This window comes from Oncorhynchus masou, chromosome 4 (genome assembly GCF_036934945.1).
Source record: "Oncorhynchus masou masou isolate Uvic2021 chromosome 4, UVic_Omas_1.1, whole genome shotgun sequence".
Taxonomy (NCBI): Eukaryota; Metazoa; Chordata; class Actinopteri; order Salmoniformes; family Salmonidae; genus Oncorhynchus; species Oncorhynchus masou.
In genome coordinates, this window is record NC_088215.1 from 15604595 (window position 1) to 15621454 (window position 16860).

Genomic DNA, 16860 nt, shown 5'->3' on the forward strand with positions numbered 1-16860 from the left:
GCCTGTGACAAACAAACACTGTTCTCGAAGCTGATTCTAAAGCGCCCTGCACACCCAGTCAGACAGTTTGATTTCGAGGGTCTGGAAAGTGCAGATTATACTAATCCTTAGTCTCTATCTGTTGAGAGACTAATTCCCCTCCATCTATCAGCTTCAAACGGAAGTCACCAGCCTCCAAACACAAGTGAAGCCCCATGTTTATGGCTGTGAACCAAAGGGCAATCTATTCCCCATATCGTGCACTGCTTTTGACCAGGGCCCATAGGGCTATGAAGGGAACAGGGTGCCTTTTGGGATACATCTCATATCCGTGCTTACCATGTTGCTGCTCTTACCTCTTTGGAAACACATGTGCTTTAAAAATAAAGGCAGGGCGGGTGGATCCAAAAATGTAATGATTTCTATGCCGTAATCCGCTTGTCATCGACACTCCTGCGTAACATAACGGCGACCATTTAAGCTCGTGTGTGTGTGTGTGTCCATTTGTTGGGCTATAAATTGCATGGGTATTTAACGTGAGGTCTCAGGGTTGACAGCTGTTGACATGGATTGAGCATTATTCAACCGACTCATCATATTTCACTGCCTGATCTCCCCTGCATCAATGTATCCATTTTGCAGTATATTTAAGCTTTGCATGTGTTGATGATTGATATTTGCGTGTCTAGGACATTTTGATTTCCTGTTTTATCAGTCAACTGTGTGTGTGTGTATACAAGGGGAGTAGGGTCACTGATGGGATGGAATACTAACCAAATCAGTTCTGTATGGAAAGAATGACGAGTTCTTTGAACCAGTGGGCGTGGCTAGGACCTACAGTGCCTACTAAATATAGGCTATGTACGAAACCTGTCACTGACTGTCTAAACATTTACTCCACCACAGGAGGTTGGTGGTACCTTAATTGGGGAGGACGGGCTCATGGTAATAGCTGGAGTGGAATAGTATCAAATATATTGAACAAGTGGTTTCCAGGTGTTTGATGCCATTTCATTTGCTCTTTCAGCCATTATGAGCTGTCCTCCCCTCAACAGCCTCCTGTGTACTCCACCCTAACCCCAATCCATGTTTCCTTCTATTTCCTTCTATCTGTCTGTCACAACTACTGTCTGTTACAACTACTGTAAAGAGTCTATAATACCAAGCTAAGCCCTTTGAAATGTTGAAATAATGCCCCATGAGTACTGCAATCGAGAAATCTCCCTCTGTCGTCAGTGGTGATGCTTCATGATCACACATGTATCAGAAGAGCTGTTGTGTCCCACCAATGTCATACACACACACACACACACACACACACACACACACACACACACATTTTGGGTGAAGTATCCTGGCTTTCTGTTGTAGCTTATCCAATCAGAGTCTCATGTGAGCGTGCTGTCTCTCAAGCGTAGTAATGAGAAGAGCCGCTGTGCCACTGCCTCTACCAAACCCAGTATCCCAGATTATTGGGAAAACAGATTGCTTATTGGACATTTGTGACAGGCACATGACGAAAAGGAAGGAGGATGCATTATGACGAAAGAAAATCATATAATACAAACAGTGGACTTTTTCGTGTCCAATAAGTAATTTGTGTCTATTTCACAATAAGCTGTGATGGTGTGTTGGCTTTTACACTGTCAGAGGGGAGAGGGAGATCGAGTGAGACGTTTGAGTGATTACCCAATTGCTGTCGACGTGGCCCTTCAATTAGAACAGAGCCCTCCTTGCAGAACATTATGGACTTTAGGGCACCACGTAACTCGTTGACGTCTTCATGGCAACACAGAACAATGGCTATCTAGATAGTCTTTATGATAGGCTTGTCTTGTATGTTGTTTAGACTTGATCGTTTTGTCATTGCTAATGGAATAGTCCCAAAAGTGTTAATCCTACCCATCTGGCACTCCACCCCAGACAGGCTTGGTCAAACAGTCCAAGTACTGTTCTGAAATATAAGAAATACTATTGATCCTATTCCCAGTCTGATGCTATGGTTTGATTATTGTTCACACAAAATATCAATGAACTGTAATCTCATTCTCAGAGAGAGAGAGAGAGAGAGAGAGAGAGAGAGAGAGAGAGAAATCCCACAGATTTGTGTGAACAAGCTCTTCAAATCTTTTGACGTGACAATCCTTCAGCGAACGGAGGAGGGTCATTTCAGGGCGCTTCGTGTGAAAATGATCTAATGGCTAACGACTCGAACCGATGATATTGGTGGATTGAAGTTGAATTCAAACTCGGATTTTGTCATCCCTTAAATCGGGTAGTCAGAGTAATTTCAATTCAACTGGTGGGAGTGCCAAATTATGTATTTTATTGCCGACATGTTGCACATCAGTTGAAACTTCTTTTCAGTGGAGTTTGACCAGTTTTTCATTACCTGTTTTGATTCATATTGGATGGATGGTGAGTGGGTGAGTTATCTAATAAGTGCAGATATCTATGGACAATGAAGACCACTCGCAAGTGCAGGGCACTGCTGTCCGTTAGTATGAATCTTTTAGCACTATTGTTCTCAATAACTGCTTTCATCACAACATACTGGTGCGTCGGCACGCAGCGCGTCCCCAAGCCGAAGTGCACTAAACTTCGCACGCACAACTGCATCGATTACGGAGTGAACGAGACGGACCCAAAAGTAGTGGTGTACAGTTGGGAAACGGGGGACGACCGGTTCCTATTCAGACAGTTCCACACCGGGATCTGGTTCTCCTGTGCGGAGAATATCCATGATGAAGGTGAGGTGATTAGGTTTTGTTGTTCATGACGTCGTCCCGTCTTGTTGTCAATTAATTATAGTGAGGTCTCTGGAGTGCAAAGGCTAAAATTATATGGATATTTGCAGGAAGGAGGTTTGCAGGTGTGTGTGTGTGTGTGTGTGCGTGCGCGTGTGTGTGTGCACGCCTATGTGTTTGTACAGTCCCAGACCCAGGCCTGACGAGACAACACGTTCCCAGTATTTATTTATGTTATGTTATTTATGTTTATGTTCAAACTATTCAATCAATACTGGTTTCTAAGTAGGCATTCATGCCATACAAAAAGAACACCCTATGCATTCAGAAATAGACAAGGGTCTATAAAGGATTGTTACACACACACACACACACACAGAGAGAGAGAGAGTTATGTATAATTGCAGCTATTAAACTCTGCAGTCCTTGCTAATATTCCTTGGTTGTGTCACTATGAGAGCCATTCTCATGTGTCATCATCTTTTGTTACCATAGTAACTAAGCATCAGTCTCCAGATGGGACATATACATACATATTATCTAAAACTGCAAGCTAAGGATATTTACAAAGTTATGAGTTTTTTAGGGTAATCACCCCCAGTTTATGTAGGCAGATGCCATTTGTCAAAAATGGCATCTTGAATAACAAGTTGTCCTCTCTGGCATGAAGTATTGGATAACCTAAAGAGCAGTTTATCCCGGCATAAGAATCATAGGAACATAGGATGGGAGTTTCGAGTTATGGTACAGTGAACCCTTGGTAAGAAGTTTAGGGGACATGAGCTTAGTGCTTTTAGAACGGGTCCCTACTGGCTCTGCTCGTACTTTACCCTAGCATTTCTCTTCTTACAGGTCTATAGGGTACTAGTAATCTACCCTAGCAGTCTCTATTCTTACAGGTCTATAGGGTACTAATAGTCTACAGTAGCAGTCTCTGTCCATACAGGTCTATAGGGTACTAATAATCTACCCTAGCAGTCTCTATTCTTACAGGTCTATAGGGTACTAGTAATCTACCCTAGCAGTCTCTCTTCTTACAGGTCTATAGGGTACTAGTAATCTACCCTAGCAGTCTCTATTCTTACAGGTCTATAGGGTAATAGTAATCTACCCTAGCAGTCTCTCTTCTTACAGGTCTATAGGGTACTAATAGTCTACAGTAACATTCTCTCTCCCTACATGTCTATAGGGTACTAATAGTCTATAGTAGCAGTCTCTCTCCCTACAGGTCTATAGGGTACTAATAGTCTACAGTAGCAGTCTCTCTCTCTACAGGTCTATAGGGTACTAATAGTCTACAGTAGCAGTCTCTCTCCCTACATGTCTATAGGGTACTAATAGTCTACAGTAGCACTCTCTCTCCCTACATGTCTATAGGGTACTAATAGTCTACAGTAGCAGTCTCTCTCCCTACATGTCTATAGGGTACTAATAGTCTACAGTAGCACTCTCTCCCTACATGTCTATAGGGTACTAATAGTCTATAGTAGCACTCTCTCTCCCTACAGGTCTATAGGGTACTAATAGTCTATAGTAGCACTCTCTCTCCCTACATGTCTATAGGGTACTAATAGTCTACAGTAACAGTCTCTTTCCATACAGGTCTATAGGGTACTAATAGTCTACCCTAGCAGTCTCTCTCCCTACAGGTCTATAGGGTACTAATAGTCTACCCTAGCAGTCTCTCTCCCTACAGGTCTATAGGGTACTAATAGTCTACAGTAGCAGTCTCTCTACCTACAGGTCTATAGGGTACTAATAGTCTATAGTAGCAGTCTCTCTCCCTACAGGTCTATAGGGTACTAATAGTCTACAGTAACAGTCTCTCTCCCTACATGTCTATAGGGTACTAATAGTCTATAGTAGCAGTCTCTCTCCCTACAGGTCTATAGGGTACTAATAGTCTACAGTAGCAGTCTCTCTCCCTACATGTCTATAGGGTACTAATAGTCTACAGTAGCAGTCTCTCTCCCTACATGTCTATAGGGTACTAATAGTCTACAGTAGCACTCTCTCTCCCTACATGTCTATAGGGTACTAATAGTCTACAGTAGCAGTCTCTCCCTACATGTTTATAGGGTACTAATAGTCTACAGTAGCAGTCTCTCTCACTACAGGTCTATAGGGTACTAATAGTCTACAGTAGCAGTCTCTCTACCTACAGGTCTATAGGGTACTAATAGTCTATAGTAGCAGTCTCTCTCCCTACAGGTCTATAGGGTACTAATAGTCTACAGTAGCAGTCTCTCTCCCTACATGTCTATAGGGTACTAATAGTCTACAGTAGCAGTCTCTCTCCCTACATGTCTATAGGGTACTAATAGTCTACAGTAGCACTCTCTCTCCCTACATGTCTATAGGGTACTAATAGTCTACAGTAGCACTCTCTCTCCCTACATGTCTATAGGGTACTAATAGTCTACAGTAACAGTCTCTCTCCCTACAGGTCTATAGGGTACTAATAGTCTACAGTAACAGTCTCTTTCCATACAGGTCTATAGGGTACTAATAGTCTACCCTAGCAGTCTCTCTCCCTACAGGTCTATAGGGTACTAATAGTCTACCCTAGCAGTCTCTCTCCCTACAGGTCTATAGGGTACTAATAGTCTACAGTAGCAGTCTCTCTACCTACAGGTCTATAGGGTACTAATAGTCTATAGTAGCAGTCTCTCTCCCTACATGTCTATAGGGTACTAATAGTCTATAGTAGCAGTCTCTCTCCCTACAGGTCTATAGGGTACTAATAGTCTACAGTAGCAGTCTCTCTCCCTACATATCTATAGGGTACTAATAGTCTACAGTAGCAGTCTCTCTCCCTACATGTCTATAGGGTACTAATAGTCTACAGTAGCAGTCTCTCCCTACATGTTTATAGGGTACTAATAGTCTACAGTAGCAGTCTCTCTCACTACAGGTCTATAGGGTACTAATAGTCTACAGTAGCAGTCTCTCTACCTACAGGTCTATAGGGTACTAATAGTCTATAGTAGCAGTCTCTCTCCCTACAGGTCTATAGGGTACTAATAGTCTACAGTAGCAGTCTCTCTCCCTACATGTCTATAGGGTACTAATAGTCTACAGTAGCAGTCTCTCTCCCTACATGTCTATAGGGTACTAATAGTCTATAGTAGCACTCTCTCTCCCAATAGGTGTATAGGGTACTAATAGTCTATAGTAGCACTCTCTCTCCCTACATGTCTATAGGGTACTAATAGTCTACAGTAGCACTCTCTCTCCCTACATGTCTATAGGGTACTAATAGTCTACAGTAACAGTCTCTCTCCCTACAGGTCTATAGGGTACTAATAGTCTACAGTAACAGTCTCTTTCCATACAGGTCTATAGGGTACTAATAGTCTACCCTAGCAGTCTCTCTCCCTACAGGTCTATAGGGTACTAATAGTCTACAGTAGCACTCTCTCTCCCTACAGGTCTATAGGGTACTAATAGTCTACCCTAGCAGTCTCTCTCCCTACATGTCTATAGGGTACTAATAGTCTACAGTAGCACTCTCTCTCCCTACATGTCTATAGGGTACTAATAGTCTACAGTAAGTCTCTTTCCATACATGTCTATAGGGTACTAATAGTCAACAGTAGCACTCTCTCTCCCTACATGTCTATAGGGTACTAATAGTCTACAGTAACAGTCTCTTTCCATACAGGTCTATAGGGTACTAATAGTCTACAGTAGCAGTCTCTCTCCCTACATGTCTATAGGGTACTAATAGTCAACAGTAGCACCCTCTCTCCCTACAGGTCTATAGGATACTAATAGTCTACAGTAACAGTCTCTTTCCATACAGGTCTATAGGGTACTAATAGTCAACAGTAGCACCCTCTCTCCCTACAGGTCTATAGGATACTAATAGTCTACAGTAAGTCTCTTTCCATACAGGTCTATAGGGTACTGTAAATATCTGTAACAAGAAGTAAAATCGTCACACAGCTTTACTCTTGAGTCTAAACAAATGCACAAGGTGGAAGTGCAACAGCTGGATCTGATGACGTGCCCGCGTAAGCGTGGTTACCATGTTAATGACAACACCATTAAGTCAAAGGTGTCTCTGGAGATTATATAGCTAGATTAGTTACACTGAGTCTGACTCGATCAAGAGCATTTTGCAACATTCCCACCTTTAAAAGAGGGGAAATGGCAGCTTTCCAATCTCTAAACATCGGTCTTGACTTCCAGGTTCTCCAACAGTGGTGACATCAGGATCAGAGCCTCTGGTTGGAGACAGTAGACCTGGTCTGGTGATGGAATATTAAAGAGACATTAAGAACAGAAATAAAGCGTCACATTTTATTCGAGAATAAATACTGGGAACGTGTTGTCTCGTCAGGCCTGGGTCTGGGACTGTACAAACACATAGGCGTGCACACACACACACACACACACACACACACACAGTTGAGTTGACTAATAAGGATTACATAACGGCCCTTGATGAGTTTTTCCTCTAAACAGCTGTCACCATCTTCCTGATACCTGATTAAGCTTTAGATTTACGACAAATCCAGCAGCTGCAGCGGGCAGCTACAAGCGACAGCGGACGGAAAGAATAAATCACGCCTGGAAGAGGGGAGGAAAGGAGGAAAGGAGGGAGGAAAAAGTGCATCATGTTATCACGTCTTGATCAAGGGACATAAGGTCTTATGGGGTCCCTGAAGGTCCCAGTAATGTCCAGGAAGAAGAAGTGCCAGAAGGATGTCATTTGGGAAGGATTGAACTGGAAGCTCTGTGGGGATGGTCAAGTCGTTGACCTCTGTGACCTCCGGCTGCTTGTACTTGACCACGCTGTGCCCTTTCTCATGCAAAGGACGCAATGGTTGAACTTTTAACCACCCACATGTCCCCTAGAATAGCTTCTACCGATGCATTAGACTAGGATAGGCAATCAATCAAATGTATTTATAAAGCCCTTTTTACATCAGCCGATGTCACATAGTGCTGTACAGAAACCCAGCCTTAAACCCCACACAGCAAGCAATGCAGGTGTAGAAGCACGGTGGCGAGGAAAAACTACCTAGAAAGGCAGGAACCTAGGAAGAAACCTAGAGGAACCAGGCTATGAGGGGTAGCCAGTCCTCTTCTGGCTGTGCCGGGTGGAGATTATAACACAACATGGCCAAGATGTTCATAAATGACCAGGAGGGTCAAATAATAATAATCACAGTGGTTGTGGACGGGGCAACAGGTCAGCACCTCAGGAGTTAATTTCATTGTGACTCTCTCATGATCTTTTGCTTGTTTCTGACCTCTTGATTTGCAGTTTCGGCTCTTGGCTTTGCTCATGCTAAGCACACAATGGCATTTCTTCTTTTGAACAGCCCACAGGGCACTGATGTCATTTCAAAGTCTTGTTTTGATTGACATTTGGTTGAGTTGTCAGTTGTGAATTCCCCGTGAGATTAACAAAACATTTCACCATGACATTGGATTTAGGGTCAAAGTTGAAATTCCCTGACATTGATGACTTTCTGCAAATCCAATCAGATGTTTTGTTGTTGAAATGACTTTGTCGCATTTATATTTTGTTGTTGAAATTATGTGGGAACAACGCTGATACAGCCAGTTCTTTTCCAGTGGGTACAATCAAGTAGACTAAATCATCTGAATGACTTGTGTGTGCCTTGAAGCTGCTATTTAATCTCTATTGTATGCCAAGCTCGCAGTGTGTCTCTTCTTGAACTGTTGAACCTCACCTAAAATAGATTATACGTTACTATCAAGTAGGCTGATAGATACTCTGAATGACTTGTGGCTAGAATCCAGCCAACTTTACTTCTATTTGACTTACTTCACTTATGGGCTTTTCCCTTTTTCTATGCCAAGCACGCAATGTTTCTCTTCTTGAACTTTTGAACTTCCCCAAATGAGGAAAATCAAGTCGTATAGACAGGATACTCTGAGTGAATTGTGGCCCTGAAGAACCCATGCAAGGTATTACAGCTTGATGTGAAACTCCATTTTCTCCATTCGTTCCAGGTGAGAAATGCAGGAGCTTTATCGATCTGGCTCCGGCTTCGGAGAGAGGTGAGTGATCACTGCATACGTCAGGAGGTAAACACATCTGCAATAGAGGAAGATTACTTGTAGAGGGAGAGCAGGGGCAGACTGGGACCAGAACTTGGCCCTGGCATTTCTAACACACCGGCCCATTTTCAGGCCCCCATTATTAGCCAGATAATAATCATTTTGTGAAAAGAAAAAAAAACAGACCCACTTGACCCACTAGGCAAAAAATGGACCAGCCCATCTGGCATTTGGCAAAAATGCCAGATGGCCAATCCACCCCTGGGGACGAGAATATTTTTATGACTACAGCTAGCAACAATATAATAAACACATTTTCAATTACATTGAAAATTGTAGAAAATGCCTATTGTAGAAAATAAGAGAATATCTACTTTATTTGTCAACTCCTAGTATTTGAGCAAATTACACTCCTTGGAGCTAATTCCAGTCACCGGAGTATCTACAGTGCCTTGCGAAAGTATTCGGCCCCCTTGAACTTTGCGACCTTTTGCCACATTTCAGGCTTCAAACATAAAGATATAAAACTGTATTTTTTTGTGAAGAATCAACAACAAGTGGGACACAATCATGAAGTGGAACGACATTTATTGGATATTTCAAACTTTTTTAACAAATCAAAACTGAAAAATTGGGCGTGCAAAATTATTCAGCCCCCTTAAGTTAATACTTTGTAGTGCCACCTTTTGCTGCGATTACAGCTGTAAGTCGCTTGGGGTATGTCTCTATCAGTTTTGCACATCGAGAGACTGAAATTTTTCCCATTCCTCCTTGCAAAACAGCTCGAGCTCAGTGAGGTTGGATGGAGAGCATTTGTGAACAGCAGTTTTCAGTTCTTTCCACAGATTCTCGATTGGATTCAGGTCTGGACTTTGACTTGGCCATTCTAACACCTGGATATGTTTATTTTTGAACCATTCCATTGTAGATTTTGCTTTATGTTTTGGATCATTGTCTTGTTGGAAGACAAATCTCCGTTCCAGTCTCAGGTCTTTTGCAGACTCCATCAGGTTTTCTTCCAGAATGGTCCTGTATTTGGCACCATCCATCTTCCCATCAATTTTAACCATCTTCCCCGTCCCTGCTGAAGAAAAGCAGGCCCAAACCATGATGCTGCCACCACCATGTTTGACAGTGGGGATGGTGTGTTCACGGTGATGAGCTGTGTTGCTTTTACGCCAAACATAACGTTTTGCATTGTTGCCAAAAAGTACAATTTTGGTTTCATCTGACCAGAGCACCTTCTTCCACATGTTTGGTGTGTCTCCCAGGTGGCTTGTGGCAAACTTTAAACAACACTTTTTATGGATATCTTTAAGAAATGGCTTTCTTCTTGCCACTCTTCCATAAAGGCCAGATTTGTGCAATATACGACTGATTGTTGTCCTATGGACAGAGTCTCCCACCTCAGCTGTAAATCTCTGCAGTTCATCCAGAGTGATCATGGGCCTCTTGGCTGCATCTCTGATCAGTCTTCTCCTTGTATGAGCTGAAAGTTTAGAGGGACGGCCAGGTCTTGGTAGATTTGCAGTGGTCTGATACTCCTTCCATTCTATTATTGCTTGCACAGTGCTCCTTGGGATGTTTAAAGCTTGGGAAATATTTTTTTTTCCAAATCCGGCTTTAAACTTCTTCACAACAGTATCTCGGACCTGCCTGGTGTGTTCCTTGTTCTTCATGATGCTCTCTGCGCTTTTAACGGACCTCTGAGACTATCACAGTGCAGGTGCATTTATACGGAGACTTGATTACACACAGGTGGATTGTATTTATCATCATTAGTCATGTAGATCAACATTGGATCATTCAGAGATCCTCATTGAACTTCTGGAGAGAGTTTGCTGCACTGAAAGTAGAGGGGCTGAATAATTTTGCACGCCCAATTTTTCAGTTTTGATTTGTTAAAAAAGTTTGAAAAATCCAATAAATGTCGTTCCACTTCATGATTGTGTCCCACTTGTTGTTGATTCTTCACAAAAAAATACAGTTTTATATCTTTATGTTTGAAGCCTGAAATGTGTCAAAAGGTCGCAAAGTTCAAGGGGGCCGAATACTTTCGCAAGGCACTGTACATAGGCTTTTGAAAAGGCTACCAGTGCAGCAAGTGCTGATGGTAAGCTTTCTTGACTTGGACATTCACCTTTGCCAACACATGGCTAGCCTTTGTTTAACCAGCTAAACAGCTCTTAGTTTTTCATTATTTTGACTATCTACCAAATCTATTCATATTTTTTTGTTTGTTTGTAATTCTCCTTGCTATTATCATTCCCCTAATGATAAGACAAGACAGCACACGTTTTGCTAACGTATGATGGGGGTCCCTGGGTCGCCGGTTTGCCTGTGAGGGGGTCCCTGGACAAAAAAAGATTGAAGACCCCTGGTCTACAGTGTTGCATAAAGTATAAAAGGATGTTGAGCTATACTCTTGCAGTATGAAGGGGCCTGCATCCTGTCTCAACTGCCATCTTGCACTCAAATGTCATCTTGAGCTGTTCAAAGGTTATAACTGTCATGACACCACCATACAGGGGATGTTTGCAGGGTGCAGTGGCTGTCATGACACCACCATAGAGGGGATGTTTGCAGGGTACAGTGGCTGTCATGACACCACCATAGAGGAGATGTTTGCAGGGTACAGTGGCTGTCATGACACCACCATAGAGGGGATGTTTGCAGGGTACAGTGGCTGTCATGACACCACCATACAGGAGATGTTTGCAGGGTACAGTGGCTGTCATGACACCACCATACAGGAGATGTTTGCAGGGTACAGTGGCTGTTATGACACCACCATAGAGGGGATGTTTGCAGGGTACAGTGGCTGTCATGACACCACCATAGAGGAGATGTTTGCAGGGTACAGTGGCTGCCATGACACCACCATAGAGGAGATGTTTGCAGGGTACAGTGGCTGCCATGACACCACCATAGAGGGGATGTTTGCAGGGTACAGTGGCTGTCATGACACCACCATAGAGGGGATGTTTGCAGGGTACAGTGGCTGTCATGACACCACCATAGAGGGGATGTTTGCAGGGTACAGTGGCTGCATCAAGTTTGAACTGCCTTCTGGTATTTAGTTACTTTGCTTGTCTTTGTTGCTCCAATTGAGGAAATTACATTATGACTCAATATGTTTTCCCTTCGTGTAAATTAAATATGAACCTATCACATCATCAAAGTTAAATTTGATGAACTTGAATTATGTCTGATTTTGGATATGATACAGTGCAGATTTTTAAAAACAATATGAAGTATTTAGCTGCTACCAATGTTGCAGATTGATGTAATGCATGGAGCAATAGGATTGGTGTAACTTTCTTTGTTAATATATTATAAAGGAAGGAAGGCAGAAAAGGTTTAATTGAGCTTCGAAATTAAAAATCCACCCACATGCTTCTACTGATTGTTGTTAATGAAAATTCTGGAGAAAGTTATCCTGTGAGACTTATAACTACAGTGAATGCTTTTATATCGGATTGTCTATCTATAGGCTTTGGTCTAGTTCTTACAACTTGTTCTGTATCTCTGGTATACCTTTTCCATATTCATTCAACCTGAACTTTGAGATCACAATAGTTGATTGATTTGTTGACTATATCAGCCTTGATGTACTGGAGGTATTATAAACTCCCTACTCCAGACGTACTGGGGCTTATGTTCTCAAACAACCTTGGCATCATCCCCTGTGTTGTCAGGGACACATGATGTGGGGTTGCTATGGTCACACCCCACTCTGTCAAAGGAGAAGGTTATGATAACAGCTGTGAAATGATCCATGCGCAAATGAATGCAGAATGACAACCAATCAAAACGAGATAGAAGCTCTCATACTTCCGCGAGTCATAATGTGTCTCACTTAGAAAGTGTCTGCTAAACAACTCAATTGAAACAAAACAGAAAAACGACATGGATTGTACTGTAGTTCATATAGCCTACGTTATTTACTACCGTATCAATAAGTACAACACTTACTACACTCTACTCACAAGAATACTTACACAGTAATAAGAACGCTGTACGGGGTTAATACTGTCTCCAAAGTTAAGTACCACCAAACCGTGTTCCAAAATTCCATTACGAAAGAAGACACTGTCTCAGTTTTGGGACATTCCTCCCTCAACCCCATCCCCGCCACCGCCCCTGACCCTCCGTCCTATCCCATTGACAGCGTCTCGGGGGAAATACTGGCACCAGCCAATGTTCACTTCCTGCAATGAAGTGTCAAGAAGGATTAATAGCAGACTGGTGAGGTAGGAAGAGATGTCTGACTCCAACCTCCCGTAACGAGACAGTGTGAGACGCTCTGGAAGGTCTGAGAAGATTCCTGAAACTTTTTGCGTCAGAGAAAAAATGACATGAATTGGTTTGGAGTGGCCTGTCGGTCCTGAGATATGTTATCAACAGGTCTGTTGTCAATATGGATGTCAGAAATTATGTAAGAGATGTTCGATAGGCAGAGACCAAAAACGCAAAAAATACAAATGTGTACCTGAGTATAGGTTAAGTTAGAACACAATCATCAAACAACATGATTGACTTTTATGGGAATAAAAAGTTTAGTATCCATGACAGGCCTTCAAATAGGCACCTGCCAAATGCAGTCCTATGATTTATGAACGAACACGGGTGAAGCATACACGATCAAAGAAATCAACCCTTTTCTCCACAACCATCACACGTCCTTATGAAAATATGATCAGTGATTCAAATTCGACATCATCTCACTGATTTCCAATACCCTTAACAACTGTTAATGCTTTTGCTTTGTCTGTTGCAGGTGTCCTATGGCTGTCGGTGGTCTCTGAGATGCTCTACATAGTCCTGTTGATAGTGGGTTTCAGCCTGATGTGTCTACAACTGGTTCACTCCAGCACCAGCAACATGATAGATGGACTGAAACTGAACGCCTTCGCTGCAATCTTCACCGTCCTCTCAGGTACAGAGCTTGAAAACCACCTCTACAAGACGGGGATCCAGGCTATTGTTTCATGTGTAAGAGCCGGGAGTTCTCCCAGGCTTCATGACCTGCCCAGGAAAAACTCCATGGCGACCATAGAGCCCAGATTTCTTTCTGTTCATGACACATTTAGATTTTTATTGAATTGCATAGGTTACGTCATATGGGCAGGGAAAAAACGCTGTTGAGTCTGGTCTGGGGAAAACTCCCAGCCCTTTTTATGCCTAATTGGTGGAGCAAAGTAAAGAAATACTTGTATACAGTACTATGCTGTTGCCACTAGTAGACATTGAACAAGTCTAACACGGTGGTGAACATGATGAAAAGCGACGCTAGCAAGGAGAGAAGCTGGTTTTGTAGGTCTTGACTAGGAAATAACCTGAAGCATCAGCTATCAGAGAGGGATTTTGAAAAGTCATCCTAGCGGTCACAAGGTCCTAGTGTGTGTGTGTGTGTGTGTGTGTGTGTGTGTGCCTACATGTACACTAAACATCTAACTGTATACCGGTATCTGTGTGTTTGCAGGGCTCCTGGGTATGGTGGCCCACATGATGTACACACAGGTGTTCCAGGTGACAGTCACCCTGGGCCCTGCAGACTGGAGGCCCTATAACTGGGACTACGGCTGGTCCTTCTGGTAGGGAACACACACACACCCACACACACACACAATCCCACGTCTCCCTTTGTAGCGTCACACTTCTCTAATGAAAACCCCAAAGCTCTCATGTTACCGGGCGGATTAGGCTTTGGTGTCCCAAAGCCCCAATATATATATATGGTCGATGCGATTGGGAAATTGCATAAGGGGATCAAGGGTGAAGTGTAGCCCACAAAGACATATGTACACTGTATGTTCAGAATGTTAATCTTCCAGGCTGAACATCTTAACCCTTGTGACATAGCTCTGGATTATAACATGTGCAGTGAGTGAATATGGGAGCTACAGTGTATAGACTAATGTACAGTAGTGGCCTATTACATTGGGATCTACCCAGATTGACATTTCTACCCTGTTGGGATTGACGGATTGACAATAATCCTGCAAAGCTTCCATTTTTACATGGGAATAATAATATCTACAAAAAGTATGCCAGAAATCCCCAAAACTCAAAGTGATTATATGTTTTTCGTAGTGTTTTGCAGTGTTTCATAAAAACATCCTATTTCTTAGTGTAGTATTTGTCTGAATTACTTGATCTGTTGTCAAGTGATTGATAACTTCGGTATTTTACGTTTCTTAGCTTTTAAAGCCATTTGTTTAAGCCATTTGTTTGTTTTAAAGCCATTTGTCATTTGTTTTTCATTCAAAGAGCAGCCCTATGAACTGACCATGAACAGCGACAGGCCTAAATATGCAGACTGCACCTTCAATTGACTCCTCCTTGCCTTTTCCTCTCGCTGTCCCCATCATTTTCCTCTCGCTGTCCCCATCATTTTCCTCTCCTCTATCTGTTGTGCCTATTTCCTCACTTCTCTCTCTTCCATCTTTTCCATTTCCTGTTTTCCAGCATGGCCTGGGCATCCTTCACCTGCTGCATGGGTGCATCAGTCACCACCCTCAACTCCTACACCAAGACTGTCATCGAGTTCCGACACAAACGCAAGACCTTCGTGCAGAGCATCCGAAAGGAGCAGGCGCGGGAGGCGTTGGGATACTACCGCGATCACTCCCTGCGCTCCATATCCCAAACCGTGGAGGTGTACACACAGACGCCGTATAGCAGTGGTATTAGGACGCACGTACCGGACGCGTCCTTAGACTCGAGTGACGTATCAGAGACTCTGGGGGAAGACCAGTGCTGAAGGGAGGGATCCCAGCGGGGAAAAACTGGTTACAACTGGTTCACATGATGTCGCAATTGTGTCATTTTTAACCATTTTCTGTTTGTGCTGATGTTATTTCATCGTCATTTCAACTCGTTTCGCCCACCGGGATGTGTCAAAAGTAAATGTATGAAGTCAGTGCTATCCAATTGTGGTCCGTCACCTGTGTTGGGTCTTCTGGGGATTCTGTAGAAACTGAATCCGTTCTGATTGAATTCATCGCTGCCTTAATTGAGCCAGGATATTCACTCCCTTGTTCCCAGTTTGGGCATTGATAGTCATGGAAAGAAAGATAGCCTTGTACACACTGATCATACAAGTCGATGATCTGACACACAAGAAAAGCAGAAACCAATAACAATAGCGTTTCACCCTGTTTCAGTTAAAAGCTGAGGAATGGAGCTGGAGAAATGTAACCACTCTCAAATTCAGAGACAGAACTATGGATGCAAGGACTGAATATCCATGATATCGACATTATAATTTTAATTATCCATGTTTTGAGGCTATGTGGTGTTTCTTTACATTTACTTTGTTTACAAACATTGGAGTAAAACAAGCTTCTATTTTGGGTTCTAATGGGGTCAGACAGTTGAACTAAGCTGATGAGGAATTAATGTTATATTCTTCAAGAATTCATGGGTACATATCATTCAGTTTTATGTTCAAAAAGGGATGCCCCTTTGAACAAGATATGTATTAGAATGCCCTCTGATTTTCCTGAGACATCATAGGACTGTTGATGTTTTCGCATGCTATTAGCCTTACTAAATATGGAATTAGGAAGGGGGTGACAAACTGCATTTAACTTGTATTTTAAGAATGTGCACTGCAAAATAAGTGTTTGCAGCGTATACAGTGCCTATAACGCATAACTATATGAATGTAAATAAATGTGATAAAGTAGAATGGTTTGAATCTGTGAAATCGTTGTAAGATGTGTATTATTTTCCTTTTGAAGTTGCGTATTGTTTGTTGCCTCAGTGGTGTGTTAACTGCACATTACTCAGTATCGGATAAAACTGACCACTGGACACCAATGTTACTTGAGTATCATCATGACCAATGACTGTGTATTCTATTTAAAGTACTTCATGCTTATAGGGATTAAGGATTCTGCAATGAATTACTCAATAAACAAATGTTGTCTTCCATAGCAAACTCAGAGTGTTTCATTTTGTACAGAAAATATTTGCTGTAGTTTCTTTCATTTATGTTCTATATCCGTTTTTTTGCTTTGCTCTAAGAACAATAAGTGACTTGGATGTATTCTCAAAGTATATATTTGATATTTGATCTACTCAACTA

At 42.4% G+C, this 16860-nt stretch overlaps 1 protein-coding gene across 1 annotated transcript; it reads left to right on the forward strand.

The window, feature by feature from the left end:
* The first annotated feature begins 2345 nt into the window (after positions 1–2345).
* On the forward strand, positions 2346–16707 carry LOC135524493 (germ cell-specific gene 1-like protein). The gene is made up of 5 exons (XM_064952073.1): positions 2346–2729; positions 8718–8765; positions 13546–13704; positions 14251–14362; positions 15237–16707. Exons 1-5 carry the CDS (start codon positions 2441–2443, stop codon positions 15529–15531), a joined length of 903 nt encoding a protein of 300 aa, XP_064808145.1. The 5' UTR covers positions 2346–2440; the 3' UTR covers positions 15532–16707.
* The last annotated feature ends 153 nt before the right edge of the window (positions 16708–16860 follow it).